Source organism: Xyrauchen texanus, chromosome 15, assembly GCF_025860055.1.
Source record: "Xyrauchen texanus isolate HMW12.3.18 chromosome 15, RBS_HiC_50CHRs, whole genome shotgun sequence".
NCBI lineage: Eukaryota > Metazoa > Chordata > Actinopteri > Cypriniformes > Catostomidae > Xyrauchen > Xyrauchen texanus.
In genome coordinates this window covers 24,507,294-24,528,025 of record NC_068290.1, presented here as the reverse complement: position 1 = coordinate 24,528,025, position 20,732 = coordinate 24,507,294, and the positions used below count along the sequence as shown (strand labels likewise).

General features: G+C 37.9%; 1 protein-coding gene across 2 annotated transcripts; it reads left to right on the top strand.

Annotated features, from left to right (window-relative positions):
• The first annotated feature begins 481 nt into the window (after positions 1–481).
• Positions 482–20,440, top strand: LOC127655844 (zinc finger protein 687a-like). Of its 2 annotated transcripts, XM_052143848.1 has the most exons (12): positions 482–588; positions 1,301–3,560; positions 3,817–3,843; positions 7,699–7,783; positions 7,971–8,055; positions 8,804–8,988; positions 9,093–9,284; positions 15,848–16,010; positions 16,095–16,343; positions 16,900–17,012; positions 17,827–17,929; positions 18,025–20,440. In XM_052143848.1, the coding sequence occupies exons 2-12, from the start codon at positions 1,316–1,318 to the stop codon at positions 18,589–18,591; spliced, it is 4,014 nt and encodes a 1,337-aa protein (XP_051999808.1). In that variant the 5' UTR covers positions 482–588; positions 1,301–1,315; the 3' UTR covers positions 18,592–20,440. The 2 variants fall into 2 exon arrangements, with proteins under 2 accessions (XP_051999808.1, XP_051999811.1); XM_052143851.1 differs by lacking the exon at positions 3,817–3,843.
• Positions 20,441–20,732: the final 292 nt, after the last annotated feature.

Below are 20,732 nucleotides of genomic sequence, written 5' to 3'. Positions count from 1 at the left end.
CCATTCACTTTTTTTCACCATTACTGGAAAAAAAAATGTATGAAAGGAGGGGCAAGACAAAATGTATTTTTGTGGTAATCAATATTATGCCACAAATACTGTTGATTGTTGAGCTTAACTTGGATTGAACCCAGAATCTTCCTTTAGAGTGGTTTGTTCTAAGTTTTATCAAACGCATGAAACATTCCCGAACAGACAAGAAAAACATACGGTAGCAGCAGAAAGATACGTTAATATCGAATGTAATATAGTACATGACACAGGAGTGTCAGGACTCAGAAAATTGCCCTGAGGTGGTGTGGTTATCATGAACAGTATTCATACTCCTGTCTGTCACATGCAACGGACGAGAAAAAAAACAAAACAACAACTGCGTCATATAGTTCATGAAAATAACGGCCGTTTGCGAATACGAAGCCGCTTGATGAAACAGATATTAGAAACCAATGGCTGTCTTTCAGTCCAGACAATATTGACACTGAACTTTGCATGTGCACGTGCAAGAAAGACTTGTTTTTCATGAGAGGTGACGCAAATGCTGTGCGCCGTCCTGGGTCACTCCAGGAGTAGACGAGGATATTTTGCCAGGTAAAAACTTTTACATTTGAACACGTAGACAAACAATAAATACACATATATAGCTTTAATTTAATTATAAATATATGCGGACTAATGTTATGCAGTTATGAACTCATTGTTCGTTGTATTTTCAACGTTAGACGTTGCAGTTCGGCGAATTAAGATTATCTAGCTGTTTCGCTAGACACTTTAGCAAGACAACTGTATGTGACAGATTACTGTTGTTTCATTATGGCGACCAGCAGGTTTATGCAGAATGCATGTTTTTATTTTGTTTTGTCTTTGGTGAACTAAATTATTCGCTGAAAATAGGTGTCATGCAAAAGGCAGTTAATATACGTTTGATCTAGATAGCCTATGAAACGTTTTGTTAAAGTTCCCGTTGGTAGACCAGGTTATAGTCGAGTGAACCACTTTGTACTGTTGACATATTATAAAAAAGGTCTTAATCGGAAAATCGGCTTTAATCTACCGAATTTACGTGAGACTTTGATAGCCTACTTCCTGTTACTGTAGCCCTTGACTTTTATTGCCTCTCATTGCATTGTTTTTAGCTTCATGCAGATTAATGTTATGATATGGTTATATTCTATTACAAGAGAATGACATTCTCCCTTTATCATTATTGCTTTGTGTGTTCATGCTTTTGAACACATAAAACAGTTTTCTATATCACGAACAGCTGATCAAATCTATTCTAATTTGATGTCATCCATTAAAGGTTTTTGTCATCCACATGGGAATGGGGGATATGAAGACACCAGATTTTGATGACCTGCTTGCAGCGTTTGACATTCCAGACATTGATGCCAAAGAAGCAATACAGTCTGACACTGGGGAGACTGACGATAATCATAACGAACCCAGTAGTGTTGTTAGAAAGCAAAGAAGTGGTAGTCCAAACCTAGGACCCATTGGTCACTCAGAAAACCCTGAGACTATTCCTTTAGCTCTCCATGATGATCCATCTGTGGTCAGTGTGATTGTAAAGAACAGTGTACAATCTGAGGCATACATGGAAACAGATGATGATGATGATGATGATGATGATGATGACCAAATTGAAGGAAATATACCTGAAGACTTTGCTGAGGCTGACAGAGGTGTTGATGGATCACTGGAATCTTCCCAACATGGTTTCAGTGAAGATGTCCTGGTGCCTCCAGACCCATTTATCTATAATGGACCTAAGACTGTCTCAGTTGGGGCTACAGAACCCTCTCACCTGCCCTTTCTAACCCGGACACAGCCTAACAGGCAACTCTGGTCTGTCTCATCCTGTAAAATTACCAGTGAGTGTAGTAATGACAGCCAGAACTGCACTTCCTCTAAAAACTCTGCTAGCACTTTCTTTCCTCCTCAGTCTTTACACCCTTCCACTTCCCCCATCTCATCTTCACATTTAATTGGTTCAAACTTTCCTCCCTCCAAACTTGATGCTGAGGAAGCACAACAATTAAATGGTACAATGAGGGCAGGAGTCCGCAGGCGCTTCTCTGAAGATGAAGAATTAGAACCAGATCTGGGAAGCCCTCCTCTTGTCATACAGGAAAGTCCTGATTCTCAGCTCTGCTCAGCTCCCAAGGTCCCACGCAGGCACCAGCCCCCTTCAAGAGTGTTTCAGCCCCCCTCTCCCTCCTCCCCATCCTTACCAGTTAGTAACACTCAAATTGAGGAGTCCGCTCCATCTGTCCTTCATCCAGCACTTCTACAAAACACTGTCAGTCTAAACACTGTCACATGTATGACCTCCAAAAATGAACTTCCTTTTGAAGAAAAAACCCTGGAGCACATTATCGAGGAGAGAGATTCTCCAGAAAGCCCTGAGCCAGAAATCCCTGCCTGCACTCAGGTGAGCTCAGTTTCAGTGGTTGCCAAGAGGAACCCTCCTCAACTTCAGGCTTGTACATCTCTGCCTTCAAATCAGCAAGGAATAAATGAGCCTGGATTGAAGAGAGGAGACACAGTACCTGAAGATCATGTTATAGACATGAGTCTAGGTGTACAAGAGAAGGAGAAGAGCGGTCTTCATGTGAAAACAGGGAATGATGGAGTTGAGGAAACAAAAGTGAAAGTAAAGAAGAAATCCACTGAGCCTAGTTTGGTAGATTCTGTCTCCGAATGCATCACAGACTCCTCCAAAACCTCTTCCAAGCCTCTCAAAGTCAGAATCAAGGCCGTCAAAACTGGGGACATAAAATGTACTGAATCTAAAGTGGCTCCCAAAGGAGCAGCAGCTGGGGCCTCCAAGGGTCCTGATGGCCCCAAAGTTCAAACAGGGGCCCGTAAGTCAGTCCAGAGGATCCAGAGATCCAGTGCTGTTCCTCAGGGGCTGCCTCAGGAGAAAATGTTGCCCGTGTCCACCCTCCAAGATGCCAGCACAGCTATGTTATTTGCAGCCAGCAGGGCACAGAATAAAATGGCTACCACTCTTTCTGCCACCGCAGTCAATATCACCAGAACATCAACCCTCCCTGCTGTCTCCTCCTTATCCATGACAGGAATTAACATTGGCTCTTTGGGACAGAAGACGATGAATGGGAACCCAGGGTCAGCCAAACCGGCATCCATTGTGAAAAATCCAGGAGCTGTGATTTCACGCAGCCAGTCTAGCCTCGCTGAGGCCTTCAACAAAATCCTAAACAGTAAGAATCCATTACCCAGTTACCAGCCGGACCTCTCCACCTTCCCTCCTCCAGAATGGGGTCTTCATTTGCCCTCCACTGGATACCGTTGCCTGGAGTGTGGGGATGCTTTCGCTCTAGAGCGCAGCTTGGCAAGGCACTATGATCGACGCTCTATGAGGATCGAAGTGACCTGTAATCACTGCTCCAAACGACTGGCCTTCTTTAATAAGTGCAGCCTGCTGCTTCATGCGCGAGAGCACAAGGAGAAGGGGCTGGTTATGCAGTGCTCTCACCTCGTCATGAGTCCCGTCACTGTGGAGCAGATGATTGGCCAGCAGGATACAGTGCCTATAGGTGTGTATGTGTTAGTGTCTCTATCAATTACTCCTAAATTACCTATTTTTGTAAACTGAAAATGTCAGGTTTATTTACTGAGAGCATGGCAATACACAAAACATTGTACATTTGTTAATACAATTTTACACTGCATACAGTATATGTATGTTGTGCAGTGCAGACATACTAACAGCACATCCCTTGACATCCCTTTATAGTCATTTTACATGCCTTCCAAATGTGTATGACGTTCTGGTTTTACTTTATTTGACAGTGTCCTTGTTACAGTGTAATTACACAAGTAAGTACTGAGTAATATTAAATAAAAACATGTACTTACTAGGGCTGCAACTAACGATTATTTTGATTATCGATTAATTGAATGATTGTTAGACCGATTATTCAACTATTCAGCGATTTTGCAATGATTAATCGCTAACTATTAACATTATTCAGCTTATGCCCCAACTTAAAAGGTTGTTTTAAACATGCTTACTAACAATAAAGAGGACAAAATCATGTTTTTAAAAATACCTCTAACTGACATTCACTGAATTAAAGGGAAAAAAACACTTTTTAAAATTGTGTTCAGTTAAGAAATTCCCAGCAAAAATCCTAATGTTATCAAGTGTTTTTTTTGTCTTGTTTTCATTTAAAATTGACTATAAATCCTCAGAACAAGATGCAGTTACTTCAGAAGCAGCATATAAGATATATAAGATATTTAGACTTGATTTCTTAAATATAAGTGTATTTTGTGTATGTGTATTTTTTCCCTTTGTTATACTTCTGCCAGTGCAGTAAAGACACAATATACTTATGTTCAAGATCTATTATTTAAATGCAGGTCTAAATATCTTATATGCTGCTTCTCAGGTGAATTAATCTTTTTTTTTTTTTAAAGGATTTCTAGATATTTAAAAATATTTGTATTTTTTATGTTATATATAACATTCTCGGATAACAAATTTTTCTTCTGCGTTATAGCTGCTAAAGAAAATGTAAATTGTTTTAAATGAGTTTTAGATATTTTTATTGGAAAACAAACAAAACCAAAACAAAAACCTATTTTGTTGCAGTGTATAATGGGGAGAAGACAACTCTCTCTCACCTTTCTGTTCACTTCAGTCCATCTTTAACTCACCAAAAAAAAAACTCTCTGATTATTAAAGCTGCGCATTGCCAATTTTCTTCAAGATAAGAAATGCAGTTACATATTTTATGATTCAATATGTCGCAATCCATCACGTTATAATCTATAAGCAGCAAGTGCACATGCTTGAGGGACCAGTGTGTGCATTAGCCGGATGCAGTTTCAATCTCTGCCCCTTAGATCGGAAACATTCGTGCAACTCATAGAATAGGTGCTGAGCTAGTGTTGTCACGGTACCAAAATTTCAGTAGTCGGTACCAATACAAGTGAAATTTCACGGTACTCAATACCATTTTCGGGACCAAAGCAAAAACAGGTTACTAAACAGCAGTTTTACTTAACAAAGTCTACAAAACATTAGCAGCAGAACTAAGAACAGAAATATGCCATTGAGCAACACTTTAATTTAAATATATTATTTTTTAATTATAACAAAACTGAACAATGTATGCTTAAAGTATTTTTGAACACTTACAGTGAGGAAAATAAGTATTTGAACACCCTGCTATTTTGCAAGTTCTCCCACTTAGAAATCATGGAGGGGTATGAAACTGTCATCGTAGGTGCATGTCCACTGTGAGAGACATAATCTAAAAAAAAAAAATCCAGAAATCACAATGTATGATTTTTTAACTATTTATTTGTATGATAAAGCTGCAAATAAGTATTTGAACACCTGAGAAAATCAATGTTAATATTTGGTACAGTAGCCTTTGTTTGCAATTACAGAGGTCAAACGTTTCCTGTAGTTTTTCACCAGGTTTGCACACACTGCAGGAGGGATTTTGGCCCACTCCTCCACACAGATCTTCTATAGATCAGTCAGGTTTCTGGGCTGTCGCTGAGAAACACGGAGTTTGAGCTCCCTCCAAAGATTCTCTATTGGGTTTAGGTCTGGAGACTGGCTAGGCCACGCCAGAACCTTGATATGCTTCTTACAGAGCCACTCCTTGGTTATCCTGGCTGTGTGCTTCGGGTCATTGTCATGTTGGAAGACCCAGCCTCGACCCATCTTCAGTGCTCTAACTGAGGGAAGGAGGTTGTTCCCCAAAATCTCGCAATACATGGCCCCAGTCATCCTCTCCTTAATACAGTGCAGTCAGCCCTGTCCCATGTGCAGAAAAACACCCCCAAAGCATGATGCTACCACCCCCATGCTTCACAGTAGGGATGGTGTTCTTGGGATGGTACTCATCATTCTTCTTCCTCCAAACACGGTTAGTGGAATTATGACCAAAAAGTTCTATTTTGGTCTCATCTGACCACATGACTTTCTCCCATGACTCCTCTGGATCATCCAAATGGTCATTGGCAAACTTAAGACGGGCCTTGACGTGCTGGTTTAAGCAGAGGAACCTTCCGTGCCATGCATGATTTCAAACCATGACGTCTTAGTGTATTACCAACAGTAACCTTGGAAGCGGTGGTCCCAGCTCTTTTCAGGTCATTGACCAGCTCCTCCCGTGTAGTTCTGGGCTGATTTCTCACCTTTCTTAGGATCATTGAGACCCCACGAGGTGAGATCTTGCATGGAGCCCCAGTCCGAGGGAGATTGACAGTCATGTTTAGCTTCTTCCATTTTCTAATGATTGCTCCAACAGTGGACCTTTTTTCACCAAGCTGCTTGGCAATTTCCCGTAGCCCTTTCCAGCCTCGTGGAGGTGTACAATTTTGTCTCTAGTGTCTTTGGACAGCTCTTTGGTCTTGGCCATGTTAGTAGTTGGATTCTTACTGATTGTATGGGGTGGACAGGTGTCTTTATGCAGCTAACGACCTCAAACAGGTGCATCTAATTTAGGATAATAAATGGAGTGGAGGTGGACATTTTAAAGGCAGACTAACAGGTCTTTGAGGGTCAGAATTCTAGCTGATAGACAGGTGTTCAAATACTTATTTGCAGCTGTATCATACAAATAAATAGTTAAAAAATCATACATTGTGATTTCTGGATTTTTTTTTAATATTATGTCTCTCACAGTGGACATGCACCTATGATGGCAATTTCAGACCCCTCCATGATTTCCAAGTGGGAGAACTTGCAAAATAGCAGGGTGTTCAAATACTTATTTTCCTCACTGTATATAAGATTTGCTTCAACTTTTGCAACTTTTAATTTAAGTTTTTACCAAGTACAAAAAAAAAGCCTAAATAAACAAGCATATAATAGAATTAATAAAAAACTATTTCCAAAATAATGTGCAAAGTGCTCTCTTATTAATAAAGCTGCATATTGCCAATTTTCTTCATGATAAGAAATGCACAGTGACATATATTATGATTAAATAAGTCGCAAGTAAGTTCTAATCTAGCTGCATTAATCGTGCACGCGCGAGGGATGAGTTCCCTGAGGCAGAGTCTCTCGCAGCCGGTGAAGTTTCAATCTCTCCCCATTAGATTGGGACATTCACGCAACTCATAGAAGAGGCACCGACCACACAGAGAAATGCCAGTTTCTGAGTTTACAGTTATTAACATGACCTGCTTCTGTATTATTTGAACTTTAATAAAGCACATTTATTGCATTTAAGATGTTACGCCGAGTACCGACTTGGTACCTGTATTTTTGACGACACTATGCTGAGCATACAGAGAAATGGCAGTTTCGGAGTTTGTAGTTATTTACATGATCTGCTTTTGTATTATTTGAACTTTAATAAAGCTATAACACATGAAATAACTGCATTTAATATGCATTTAGATTTTATTTTCTTCCATGTAGCACAAAAGGAGGTTTTTGACAGATTAACAGCCACCAAATATTGAATCTTTTTCTCCATACAATGAAAGTGAATGGTGACTAACGGTGTGATTTTGCCTAACTCTCTATTTGTGTTCTATGTAAGAAAAAAAGTCATATATGTTTTTTTAAATAATGGGAGTGAGTAAATTATTACAGAATTATCATTTTGGTTCAACTATCCCTTTAAGTAAGTATCAATACAGACCTATTATTAGTAAATGTGTTTAGAATGTTTACCTCTTATAGTGCTCTTTCTGTTACAGGGATGCTCTGTCCAGCTGTTCCAGGATCCTCTGCTCTGCCTGGCGTTAAAGAAAATAGTGTCCAACTGTCACAATCTGCTATCTGGTAATGATAACACACTCTCAAATCATGAGAATTGAACTTGCAATCAGCTCTCCAACAAGGATATTCATTTAGTGCTGTTTTTACAAGTTTGAATTTAATGTAAAGGAAAATGTAGCCTTTCTAATGAAATTAACGGAGCATGTGAGTGAGAGATTAAGATGCTGACTCATATGTTAAATGTTCTCAGCTGTCCAGAGTGTCAGAGTCCATTCAAAGGGAAAACAGAAATATCAGTACACTTCCAAGAGCTTGAAGCCAGTGGCACAAACACGGTGAGTGTGGGGGTCTATATAGTATATGTGTCAGGTAAAGAGAGAACCGTATACTGCTAATAAATAATAAATTGAACAATTTACATTCTAGTGTTTAATATTGGCTATCGTTCTCTATTGTGTTGTAAACATCAATAACTTTCGAAAATCACACATTACTGTAGTAATGCATCACTATCAATGAGTATTCCAAACAGAATTTTTCTAGGAATAATTATTTTTAGAAATTTTAATGACTCACGGGAAAGCAATTATTTGATATGTAAGAAATCTATGTCTGTACCAACAAGGCAATGTCAAACGGCACTACTATATACTAAGCACAAAACATTAGAGAGGGAACACCTAGCTCGACATAGTTTAGTAAAAGAAAGTTGGGGTGCAACATTTTCCTACAAAGTGTAATAAATTTAACTTTAAGGAAAGTGGAATTTCTAGTTGCAGCAAACACATTTCTTATTTGCTTCAAAAAAAGTTAGAAATATGTCAGTCATTCAGAATACAGGTTGTGGTTATCCAGACATGAAATAGAGGTAAGAGAATATTATTACTTATTTATTTTTGTGGCCATTGTATTTATTAAGTAGCCATTTAAAGTTGATTGTTCCTTTTAAAAAAGTTTGCCTTATTTTTTAGTTAATATAACCGCAGATCTGAAGATGTACGATTTTGAAGATCTTTAGGATAAGTAGTTATACCAGTGTAATATAGTCCTTGGTGTTAAAATTTGATCTCTCTCTGTCTTAAGTGTTGTTTGCAGTGTTCTCCTTCAATGCCTTTGTGGAACTCGTGCAGTGCTGCAGCTCACCGCAGGTTACATCAGCAGCTCTCTCCACTGGTCTGCCCTGAGTGTGGTGTCATCTGTCAGCTTAATAACCTTAACACACACCTGAATCAAACATGTCTGCACTACTCGCGTCGCCTTGGATATAGGTATGCACACATATTTGCCCAGAGAACTAGTAAATGGTGTGTTTTATCAGTTGGTTTGTTGAAAATATTTTTTTTCTCCATTCTTTCTCTCTCACTCATTGTAGATGTGCCTGTTGTCATTTGGTGTTTGGAGGAGTGAATAGTCTAAACGCTGTAAAGACTCACATGCAGACCGCTCACTGTGAGGTGTTCCATAAATGCCCCTCCTGCCCCATGGCTTTCAAATCCTCCTCTGGTGCTGAAGCCCACTGCATTACCCAGCATCCTGAACTCTCTGAGACGGCTAGGCAATCCAAGTAAGTGTAAACACCTTATGTGTAGGGATGGGACAATATATCGAAGTTCAAAATATCACAAACCAAAATAAAGGGCAAATCATATCGAAACAAAATCTGTTTGTTTTCTGTCTATGAGTTCATAAATGATATGACACGTTAAAAATCTAAATCTCTCTATCACTAAACTATTTACGGGGTTCGCATAAGGTCCTTGATGTATCTAAAGTGCTTTCATTTAGCTTTTTTAAATGTAAGTACTGGAATAAATATGTGGAATACTGGAATAAAAAAAATTGCCTCGTTTTGTTGAAAATTGCTTAAGTGCTTGAAATGAAACTGGAACATTTATTCAGTGTAATGTATGTCCATCAAAGATTAGATCTATTTATTCTTTCATAATAACACTGTCATTGAATTATGTCTCTTAATATTTTTTTCTGTTCTTTATAGTCAGTTGTTTAACAAAAAGTAAAAACAAAACAAAAAAAAACATAATAATTTTTATCAAACATAGCACGGACGCGGAGAAGAAACTGTGCGATTCCTCTCTTAATAATGTGTGCACAACCAAAACACTGAGACACTCATTGAGCTGTTGCCATATTTAAGAGACAGTACCTCTTTTGCACTTACAAATGAATGTAATAGTGTAAATACTTGTAAATTGTACACATTATTTTAAACAGTGACAGCTTATTTAATTATTATATATGCAATTTTATTACATAATATTAATTGATTGAATTGTCCCAACTGTTCCTTGCATGTTATAGTTCAGTGCTTCTCAAACGTTATAGGCCAGATTCCACCTTCGATCAAATCAGAACATTCAAGTACCACCTAGTCACCACCAATGTTTACTCAAATAGTGATATACATTTTTAGCATAGCCTTAAGGAATGTGAGCAACATACACAATGGAATAGTGATTCATATCAATATTCCTTTAGTTTACACAATCAGCAGGAGTGTGTTTCTAAAATCAAACATACAATGTTAACATTTAGAAGTTTTGCATTCCAGTTCAAACAAACTTTTATATATATTTAGAAATTTGGAACTTTACTAGACTTTGGGCATTGCTAGACCCTGTTTTTCATCTCAGCCCCCCTAAAATTATATCACCCTTAAAAATATGTGATGATGAGCATGTGATCTATGAAAACAGCAGCTGCAGTAAGCTATCTGAGGTAGGGTTGTGCCGATGGACGATATCATCGTCCATCGTGATGGCTGACCAACGTCACGATGTCGAGCCACCATCGTGATGCCACGCCCCCTTTTGCGAGTCTTGCTAGTGTGACTCACTAATCCTAGTCTCTTCTATAGTTAACCTAAAAACTTTGCAGGGATTGCTCTGTAAATTAAATTGAGAATATAACTAATGCATATATGCTATTTTAAATACTGTAGTATATGCCAGAGACGTGACGTGTTAGTCTGTGAAAATACCGTGTCAGGCAGGCTACACAAATATTGATCTTGACATTGTTAGCTTCTTGTCTTTTTTTTACATGTCTTACACTGTACATTTAGATACAAATATTTTATGTTGTAGGCTACAAGAAAATAGCCTTTATTAATTAATTATTAGTAGTTGTAGCGTCTCAGAAAATCTTGCTCATTGTCACATAGCTCTTGTATACACTGAAGCGGCAGTTTAAGATAATCCCAGACCAGCGAACGTCAAATAACTTTTGTCTGGTTAATACTTTTAAAGAAAAATTTCCTTGGCCATGAATCCATAATGTCAAATCAAATGAAAGAAACAAGGTGAATATGAATAACACACATTTATTAAAACATAGAAGAACAACAAATAAAGAACAAGAAAACGGGAACAACACTCAGACCGAAACTCGGCATTAACATTTCACTTATAATTAGCAGCACAATTAACTTCAGCACAGGCTACAAAATAAATTATGTTATGGAAATATTGTAAAGTGGTCATATGAACTACACAATTGAACGTTTAAAAAATAATATTCAAAATCGAATAGCTCCGCAACGGATGGCGAAAAATGCGTAAAGAAGTCTAATATCTTTCACCATAGACCATGTTTAAATTTCGTTGTTTCTGGCCAGAAATACCAACATATTCACTTTATCTGGTTTTAATAAGCGGATTGGAGTAACTACACTACCCGCTGTGCTGAAGACCCGCTCTGATGGAGTACTGGTAGCACATATGCACAGATATTTACGTGCTAATCTTGCCATGAACGGAAACCTTTTGTCGTTCGTTTTCCAACAAGTCAGCGGGTCCTCTTCCCCATCAATGGCCAATTCCTGCAGGTACATGGTCATTTCTGCCTCGACCTTTTGCTCATCAGTGAGCGTGGCTGTGGCTGCTCTCTTCGCAAGAAGGCTGCCCAAAGACGACTTTTTTTTCATAGGCGCAATTTATTAAAAAGCCCGGATGAGTACTAATTAGTTGGGCTAGTAAAATAACGAAATTATAGTTTTTCAGTAGAAAAAAAATATCTATGTCAAGAGATATATTAAAATAAAAAGTGCTTAAAAGTTCACAACTCTTCTTAAGTGGAAGAAATATTTTTTCCCCCTTACGTGCAACCTATTGGAAAGCGCGGATGAGTCAGTTGGGATAGTAAAATAACGAAATTATAGTTTTTAAGTGGAAAATAGTATTTATGTAAAGAGATATATTAAAATAAAAACGCTTCTTAAGTGAAAGCTAAAAAAAAAAATGCTTCACGTGTCGTGCAACCTACTGATAAAGCGCCGACGATGGGTTAGGTTAGTAAAATAACGAAATAATAATTTTTCATATAATTTTTGAAAATTATATGAAATTATATACCCCCCCCCCCACCCCACCGACGATATCATCGTCCATCGCGATGTTTTACTGTCAACATCGTCAACTGCCAATTTAGGGGACATCGCCCAACCCTAATCTGAGGTTCATTTAACTCTGAATCACTCTGAATAATGCCATTACCCTTAACTTTAAAACTGGTATTTTCCTTCCCTCTAGTCATAGGTGGACTTGGCCCTAGGTAACATAGCGGCAATGTTCGTCACATAGCGATGCCTTCCGCACAGCTGTCAGACACGCACTCCATTTCTCTGTCCCTCATCTAAGCAATCTTCCAGTGAAATCAAAAACAAAATACAGCCAAATACAACCTAATGTCTTTGAGTCAAAGGTACTATTTAAAATCATAGACTTTAAGTCTGAGAATGTTTAAAATAAACAGAATGAGTTAAAAAATTTATAGACTACCTTGTCAATTGATAAGCAATTTAATATAACCAAATTTTTATTTTGCAAACAAAAAAAGTTCTTCACACAAAAATGTAGTCTGAACAAACCTTTTTTTTCCACACAATCTTTTTTTTTTTTTTTTTTTTTTTACCAAAAAACAACAACAACAGAAAAAAGGGAAAAAAAATTCATCTCAGGGCCAAGAAACCGATGGTAGAGCACATTACGGGACCACCTGCATTTATGGCAAGAGTTCTTTTAAGATATCTTTTGACTTATCTCTGTGTTGCGGTTTCTTGGCTTTTTCTTATCATTCTGTTCTGGCAATGTTAAAATTACAATCTGGTCACCTGATTTAATGGACAATATACTATGAATCATTCCACTGCAACTGGAGAGTTGTTCCTGGGTCAAAAATGGTCTTTATTGAAGGCTTACGTACATGTGGTCATGTACACATGCAAAGTTGATTGATGACATTTGCATTTAGTCATTTAGCAGATGCTTTTATCCAAATCGACTTAACAAATGAGGTACATAGCAAGCAATTTGTCATACAAAGTTCAACAACATCTACGTTGTTGTTCTGCCAAGCTCTCAAGGTGGATGGAGTAGTAGGTGCTAACGTAGCTAGTGCTATACAGTAAGTGCAGTGTGTACAGTAAGTTCAAGTTAAGTTCAATAGTATGTGCAATTAGTGTGGATTGGTTAAGTGCTCGTGGAACAGATGTATTTTCAGCTGGGTCTAATATGTTGAGATGGTATCAGCAGATTGTGTGGATGACAAATCATTAGAGTAGTCCAGTCTTGAAATGACCAGAGCTTGGACCTGGAGCTGTGCAATATATTCAGAAAGAAAAGGTCTGATTTTCCTGATGTTGTAGAGCGCGAATCTGCAAGACTGGGTGGTTGATGAGATGTTCTGGTTGGAGTTAGTGTAGTTAAACTAAGATGAATATTGAGGTTGTGGTCAACAGATGGGTTGGCTGGGATCACGAAGCATTCTGTCTTGGCAAGGTTGAGCTGAAGATGGCACTTCTTCATCCAGGCCGAAATGTCCAAGAGGCAGGCAGAGATACGAGCTGAGAAGGGAAGTTCATTAGGCTGGAACGACAGGTAGAACTGCGTGTCATCTGCGTAGCAGTGGTAGGAAAAGCCATGTGCCTCAATGATCAGTCCGAGTGATGTTGTGTATATGGAGAAGAGGAGGGGTCCAAATACTGATCCTTGAGCAGTGGTCAGATGGTGTGATTTGGACACCTCTCCTCTCCAGGAGACCTTGAAAGATCTGCCAATGAGGTATTATTCAACCCATCCAAGGGGTTGAATAAGACCCAGATTCCGTGATGCCCAGGTCAGAGAGGGTATACAGGAGAATCTTATGGTTAATTGTGTCAAAAGCAGCATACAAGTCAAGGAGGATGAGGTGAATGATTTGGCATTAGCTCTTGCCAGTTGCAGGATTTCAGCTACTAACAAGAGGATAGTCTCTGTTGAGTGTCCTTTTGTGAAGCCTGACTGATGTCTGTCATGTAGGTTGTTCTGTGAGAGAAAAGCAGACAACTGTTTGAATATGATCCACTCAATAGTTTTAAACAGGACAGAAAGGAGAGAAACTGGTCTGTAGTTGTCGACTACTGTTGGGTTATGTGTTGGTTTTTTGAGCAGTGGGTTTACTCTAGCCTGCTTTAATATATTGATAAAGTTTTGTGTTGTGAGATATATGTTGAAAATGTGTGTAAGTGCAGGTAAGATTGTTGGAGTTGCCTAGTTGACCTGGGGGACGATAGATGACCAAAGTGAATTTTCGCCGGATTAGTGCCAGTAATGTCATGATATTCAAAAGTTGTGTTATTGCAGAGAGATGAGAGCAGAGTTGGAAATGAGCCAACCAGTTTCCCCACCCTGCCCAGTTAGTTGAGGGGTGTGGGTTAAAGTGAAGTCAGTAGAGGGAGCTGAGGAAGTTGCAGTGTTGCTTGTGTAGATCCAGGTCTCAGTCAGAGCCAAAACATTGAGTTTTGACCGACTGACAAAGGCCGGAATGAAGTCAGCTTAGTTGACAGCTGACTGGCAGTTCCACAGTCCAACAGAGATGGAGTGGGGCTGTGGAGAGGCAGTGCTAAGTGACCATCTGGAGTGTGTAGTCTATAGCGTGTGCAAGTAGATTTTCGCCTACATGAAACAACAGGAATGTACTGAAAACACATAATATGTATAAGAAAGGAATAGAAGTACAATGTGAAAATGAAAATAGAAGGGGATAAAACTTAGCATAGTGGCTGGTGCTTTGCCGGTGTCCTTGCTTGGTGTACTCACACAGGGGACTCGCAGTTCTGTACCCGAGATAGGTCTTCACACGAAGAGGGCTGCACACCAGGGCTGCCGCTTCCACTACAGTACTCTCACTACTTAAGTACTAATTGCTGAATCCAGCCCACAAATTAGCAACTCAAAGTCAAAAAGTGTCAAATGCCTGAAACTCCAGTTGGATTGTCCTTAAATATTCACTAATAGTCAAAGATTTAACTTAATTGTCACTAAAGTGTAGTAAAATCTCTTGGCTAATACAGCCACCCAGTTCAATGTCACATTAAGAACACAGCTAACAAAACTATAAATGTTGTTTTTAAAAATGTAAAAATTCTACATTCTATCAATTAATATTATGTCATGAAATGACATGTATAATAATGATATAAGTTGTTACTGTTTGAAATAATGTGTACATTTACAAGTATTTACATGGAATTTACATCTATTTGTTTTACAAGCACTACAATAGTGCTGTCTCTATAAGAATAGGGGCACTTAAATGAGTGTCTGTGTTTCGGTTGAGTGCACATCGAGAGAGGAATCGCACCACATCTTTACCACATCTGCAAGATTAAAATTAAGGTTTATTTTTTGATCAACAACTGATTGTAAAGAACATAAAGGATATTAAATGAGACATTAATTAATGGGAGAGGAGTGCGTGGATCTCATCTTTGATGGAAACACACAGAAGAAATGTCCAGTTTTAATTTCAAGCACTTTCCAACAATTCAAGCACTTTAAGCATTTCAAGGATCTTATGTGAACCTTGTAAATAATTAAAAAATAGTGACAGATATTTAATCACGATTATGATCCCATGGACAGAAAACAATGTTACAAATTTTGATATATATAATTTTTTGTTGATATGATTTTTTTCTTTTGTATTTTGACATTCAAGATACAGTTTTGTCCCATCCCTGCTAGTGTGTGTGTGTGTGTGTGTGTGTGTGTGAGAGAGAGTTCCCTTTTGTTTGTTTGAATGTTTACATAACTTTTTCGAGGTGCTGTTAACCATTCTTCTTTGTGACAGGGAGATCTATAAATGCGTGATGTGCCGGACTGTTTTTACCCAGAAAGCATTGCTCAGTGTCCACATTGACACTCATTTAGTCAAGCAGAAGATGCACGTCTTTAAGTGTCCCGACTGTAACAAGCTCTTCACACAGAGAAGTTCCCTCCTTGAGCATTTTAAGGTTAGGTGTTCTTTTCAGACAAAGAGTGGTTCCATTTATTGATGAACATTGTGAATGTTTGACTATACCATAATGTGTCTCTAGGACTCTCACAGGGACTCCAGCATTCAACAGTTTGACTTATTGGCACAGAAGAACTTGGTAAAAATGGAGAGCTCTGATGGCGAGGAATGGGGGAGGGATGAAGAGGAGAACAGAGGAAGAGAAGGAGGGTTGAGAGAGGAGGAGAATACTGCTGCACCAGATATCCAGAGCTGGAGCTGTTTAGAGTGTCAGACACGCTATGCAGAGAAAGAGAACTACATTAACCACATGTTTGAGCAGCATGGCAAGGTCAGGGCATCTTCATGACTAGAACTTTGTTAAAGATGATTTGTGTAATTTTCTCGATGTTAAAATACGAATTATTGGACAATAAACCTCTAAAAATAAGCTGCTAAAATATTATTTGACTCTCCATGGATGTACTGTTACATTGTCTCTTCAGTATTGAACTTGAAGGTTATATTTGATAGCAATCAGTCCTTTGAAAATTACAAACAGCATTCTTCCACTTCATAAAAACATAAAACAAAAACACAAATTATGACATTAAGTCAAAGATGAAGTGTGTAAATTCACAAAATTGCAAAAAAAAAACAAAAAAACAGGGCAGTGTTTTGATAATGCCAAAGAGTTTACAACATTTATCAGCCCGCGAAAGACTTACTTATAGTTATATATGCATATACCTCCCATGGAAAGCATATATAAGGAGAAAAGCAGAGGCCTGAAAACTGATCCCTGTGGCACTCCATACCAACATAGTCTCAGCATCGTTACACTACAATGGCTGTATCAATGATGTATAAAAATCACATTGACATTTTGTTTTGGTTTTTGATTGAAGGAACTGAAGAAGTTTCCCTGCACACTTTGTGTAGGCTCCTTCTCTTCATCCTCAAGTTTGAGACGCCATATTCGTGTCAAACACAAAGGCATCAAAAGAGTTTTTTATTGCCAGTAAGTATGATGCATAAATACAGTGGCCCCAATAGTCTTTGGACACATGTAAAATGTATTAATGTCATTGCATTAGATAACAAAATATTCAGCCAAGTGGCTTTTATTTTAAAGGTAACCCAAGCACACTTTTCAAGCAAAGCATTTTTCAAAAAGAAGTTTGTTGTTTTAAATAATACAGCAAATATATATTTTCATTATCAAAAATAAGATTAAGTATTTGGATATTGTCAAGTGCCAAACTTACTTAAAGATGTCCATAGTTAAAGTGATTAATCATACTTGTGGTTCCTTTGCTAGGACACCTGTGTGAACCTGAGGGAAACGTATTAAATACAGCCATTTAAAATGACCTCTACACATATCTTCATTTAAAAAATAAATAAAAATGATGTTCTGAGGAAAGGTCTAACATAATTTGTTTGCAGATGCCACTTGGTTTTATATTTTGTTATGTAGGCAATGAAATTCATACATTTTTAAGGATGACTTAACAGTCAAAAAAAAAAAAAGCCTAACCAGTGACTGGGGCTGCAAATTAGCCTTTGGCTAGAAGCCTGTATGTGGAGCATCGTTTGCTTGAAATTGTAGCACTGTTTCTGCATTGTCCCTGTTAAATAAACTAATAAATAAATAAAGTACTTATTGGGGCTACTGTACCTGCAAACCTTTGCTATTCTTTAGCGTCTCAACTGACATTTCTTGTTAATAAGTTCCAATTTATCCTTTTATCTTGGCATAAATCAGGTTTGAGCTCTTTAGAGGTAAATTATTGTTGTCATTGTGTGTGTGTGATTGTGGCACCCTTATTAAGACATTGTACAGGTGGGAAGAGGAGTTTTAGTAGTAAACTCATTCTTGAGAAACATATCCAAGCTCAGCATGGAGGAAACAGAGCAGCAGCCACACAGAGTCAGGTAAGAACTCACATGCACTCTGTATATCTCAGATAGACATAAAATGTACAAAGCCATGATGTCTTAATGTCTCTTTCTCTCTCTCTGGCTCTCAGGCAGTTCCTCTTATCGCTGATACAGCTGACAGCTCTTCTGAGCAGGATGGTGGATCTAGCATTTTTGGCAGGCCTTCAATTGAAGCACACAGTCGATTGGCAGAGAGAAGCCAGACTAGCCGTAGCAGAGGAGCTGCAGCTGAGGGGGAAGAAGCTGCAGGATTCCGCTGCATGCCATGTGGTTTTGCCACAGAAGACAGGGAGGAGTTTCTGAAGCATATTGCATCTCACCGAGTTGAGGGGGGCAGTTCCTTTCAGTGTCAGCAGTGTGGGGCATGTTTCGCATCCACCACCTCCCTCAGCCGACATCTCTTTATCAGCCACCGTGTACGTGATGTCCCCTCTGAGCATGCTGAGGTGTCCCCTGTGAACTCTGACCCTACTGTTGTAGTAGGGTCCCCGGGGTCACCTTCAAGCACAGGGGGGTCACAGGTGGAGGATGTGGAAGGTAAGCACACCTGTAAGGTGTGTGGACGTCACTTTAACAAACCTGCTGATCTTAATACACACTTTAGAACTCATGGCATGGCCTTCATTACCACATACAAAACAGACAAACCAGCATAGAGAAGAACGCTGAGAAAAGAATGGACAGAGATGGTGAATCTCACGAAACCTGTCCAAAAAAAGTCACTGCGTCATATATCACTCCAATTTTTAGCATAAAGAAAATGTATCTTAATTTCTTAAGACCTATAAGATTTTTTACATTGTGATTTTAGTTTCATTACAAATTAAGCACCCCCCCTTCTCTTTATTGTCATGCTGAAACTCATTCTCATTACTGTAATGTAAAAAAAAAAAAAAAATGAAAGATATTATTTACACTCATAGTAGTATCTGTTGTAGTGCCTTTCATTTATGCTTAAGTAAAAAAAAAATGTCATAGTATCACAGTATTTTTACTGCAATACAAGTACAAAAATGACTGCTGGACAGTAATGAAAATCACCATTGCGAATAAAGTGAATTATTAAAATATGACGTAAAATGACCAGATGAATGAGACCGTAATGAAAATATAAGGGGAAAATTCTCTTAATAGTCGTAAAAATAGGCTGTTTTTTTATTTCCTTGTCATTTTTAGGGTAAAATGTGACCGGACATGTTTTCTGAGATTCACTGTAGAGATAGTATGGTGTTACTGATTAGTAAGCAGTACTATAGACTGTTAAAGGCCTGTGACAAGGTCACAGTTTCATACTCAACATTCACATCTGTAGAACTACAAAAATACACTGCATTAGGGCAAAACTAATTTTGCAACCATTTTCTACTTTAACTCTGCTAGACCCATTTGACAAAGTCAAAAATGAGAGAGCTTGTTCTCTAAAAAGTGATATTGTAGTGGAGTGAATAGGTTTGATTAACCTAAAAAAATTATTACGATAATCTTATAATTCATCTGAGAGGGTTAGGGGAGGACCCATGCATAGACCCTGAAGAGTTATGTCTTTTAAGTTTGAATTATTACCTGCTTTAATGTATTTAGAGGGTCATATACTTGTTTACCAGCCCTGATATATTCCTGTGCCTACTGATTACAAATAAATGTACAGTACATTCTCTGTAACAACAAAATGCAGCTTATTATGAAATTCTGTAATTACTAAGTTTAGCACAGCCAAAATGCTCCTAAATCAGGTGACTCCTTTTTGCTTGAATCGTTATTTTTGTATGATAGACAATTGTATTTCTTTATCTATTTTTACAGAGACATTAAAATCAGGAAACTCGCTGAATAGTAATGGTGAGCTTCAGAATGTGAATGATAAGTGCCTTCTTCATTTAGAAAACAATTATTTTAAAGATTATGTTTCCTCACTCTGTGTTGAGAAATCTGTGTTGTGTGTGATGGAGGGAGTGCATGAAAAAGCATTGAGAGAGAGCATTGGAGACTATGAAAAATAGTTCTACTTTTATGCTTGTGATTTAATTATTTTTTATTTGTGCCTTATACTGTAAATCTCGTCTCCTGGTTTTCTTTTAAAGATGATTAACAGAACTTTATTTTACTGTAACATCTTGTCTGAATTCTCAAATTCTCAAAACTCTTTTTTTAAGATAAGTAAATAAAAACTGTTATAACTAAACTAATAGTGTCATATTCCCTGTTGTTTTGTATTGACCTTTATGTTGAAATTCTTGTTTAGTTCCTGTCTCCTGTTAGTTTTGTAGTCCTTTTGTAGTTTTATTTCACAATTGGTTCTCCCTGATTGTTTCCCCAGGTGTTCCTCATTCCCTGATTGTTTCCCCAGGTGTTCCTTGTTTTCCCTTGTATATTTAAGCCCTTCTTTCGCCTGGTTAGTTTGTCAGTCTTTGCATGTATTGTTAAATGCTCTGTGCCTGGTTCCCTGTGTTTTTATTATATTCTGTGTTAGTTTGTTTATTCTTTGTTAATAAAAGCTGTTTAGATCCTCATTCCTTGCCTGTGTCGTCACAATTAGTCTGTGCCCTATTATATATACTTCGCTTAACTGACAAATCTATACATCTCTTAACCTGGGAAACTACTTATTCAAATAAAATCTTTTTAAAAAGACCCAAATCTTTCTTACCAAATAAGGTAAACTGGAAATTCCTCAAAATGAATATTTGTAAAGGCTACCATTTTTAATATTTCTAAAAATGTTTAAACTACAACAGTAAGTTAGATAATGTAAACAATTATTTATAGTACTCCTGACTCAAGGTTGTCATCAGAAGCT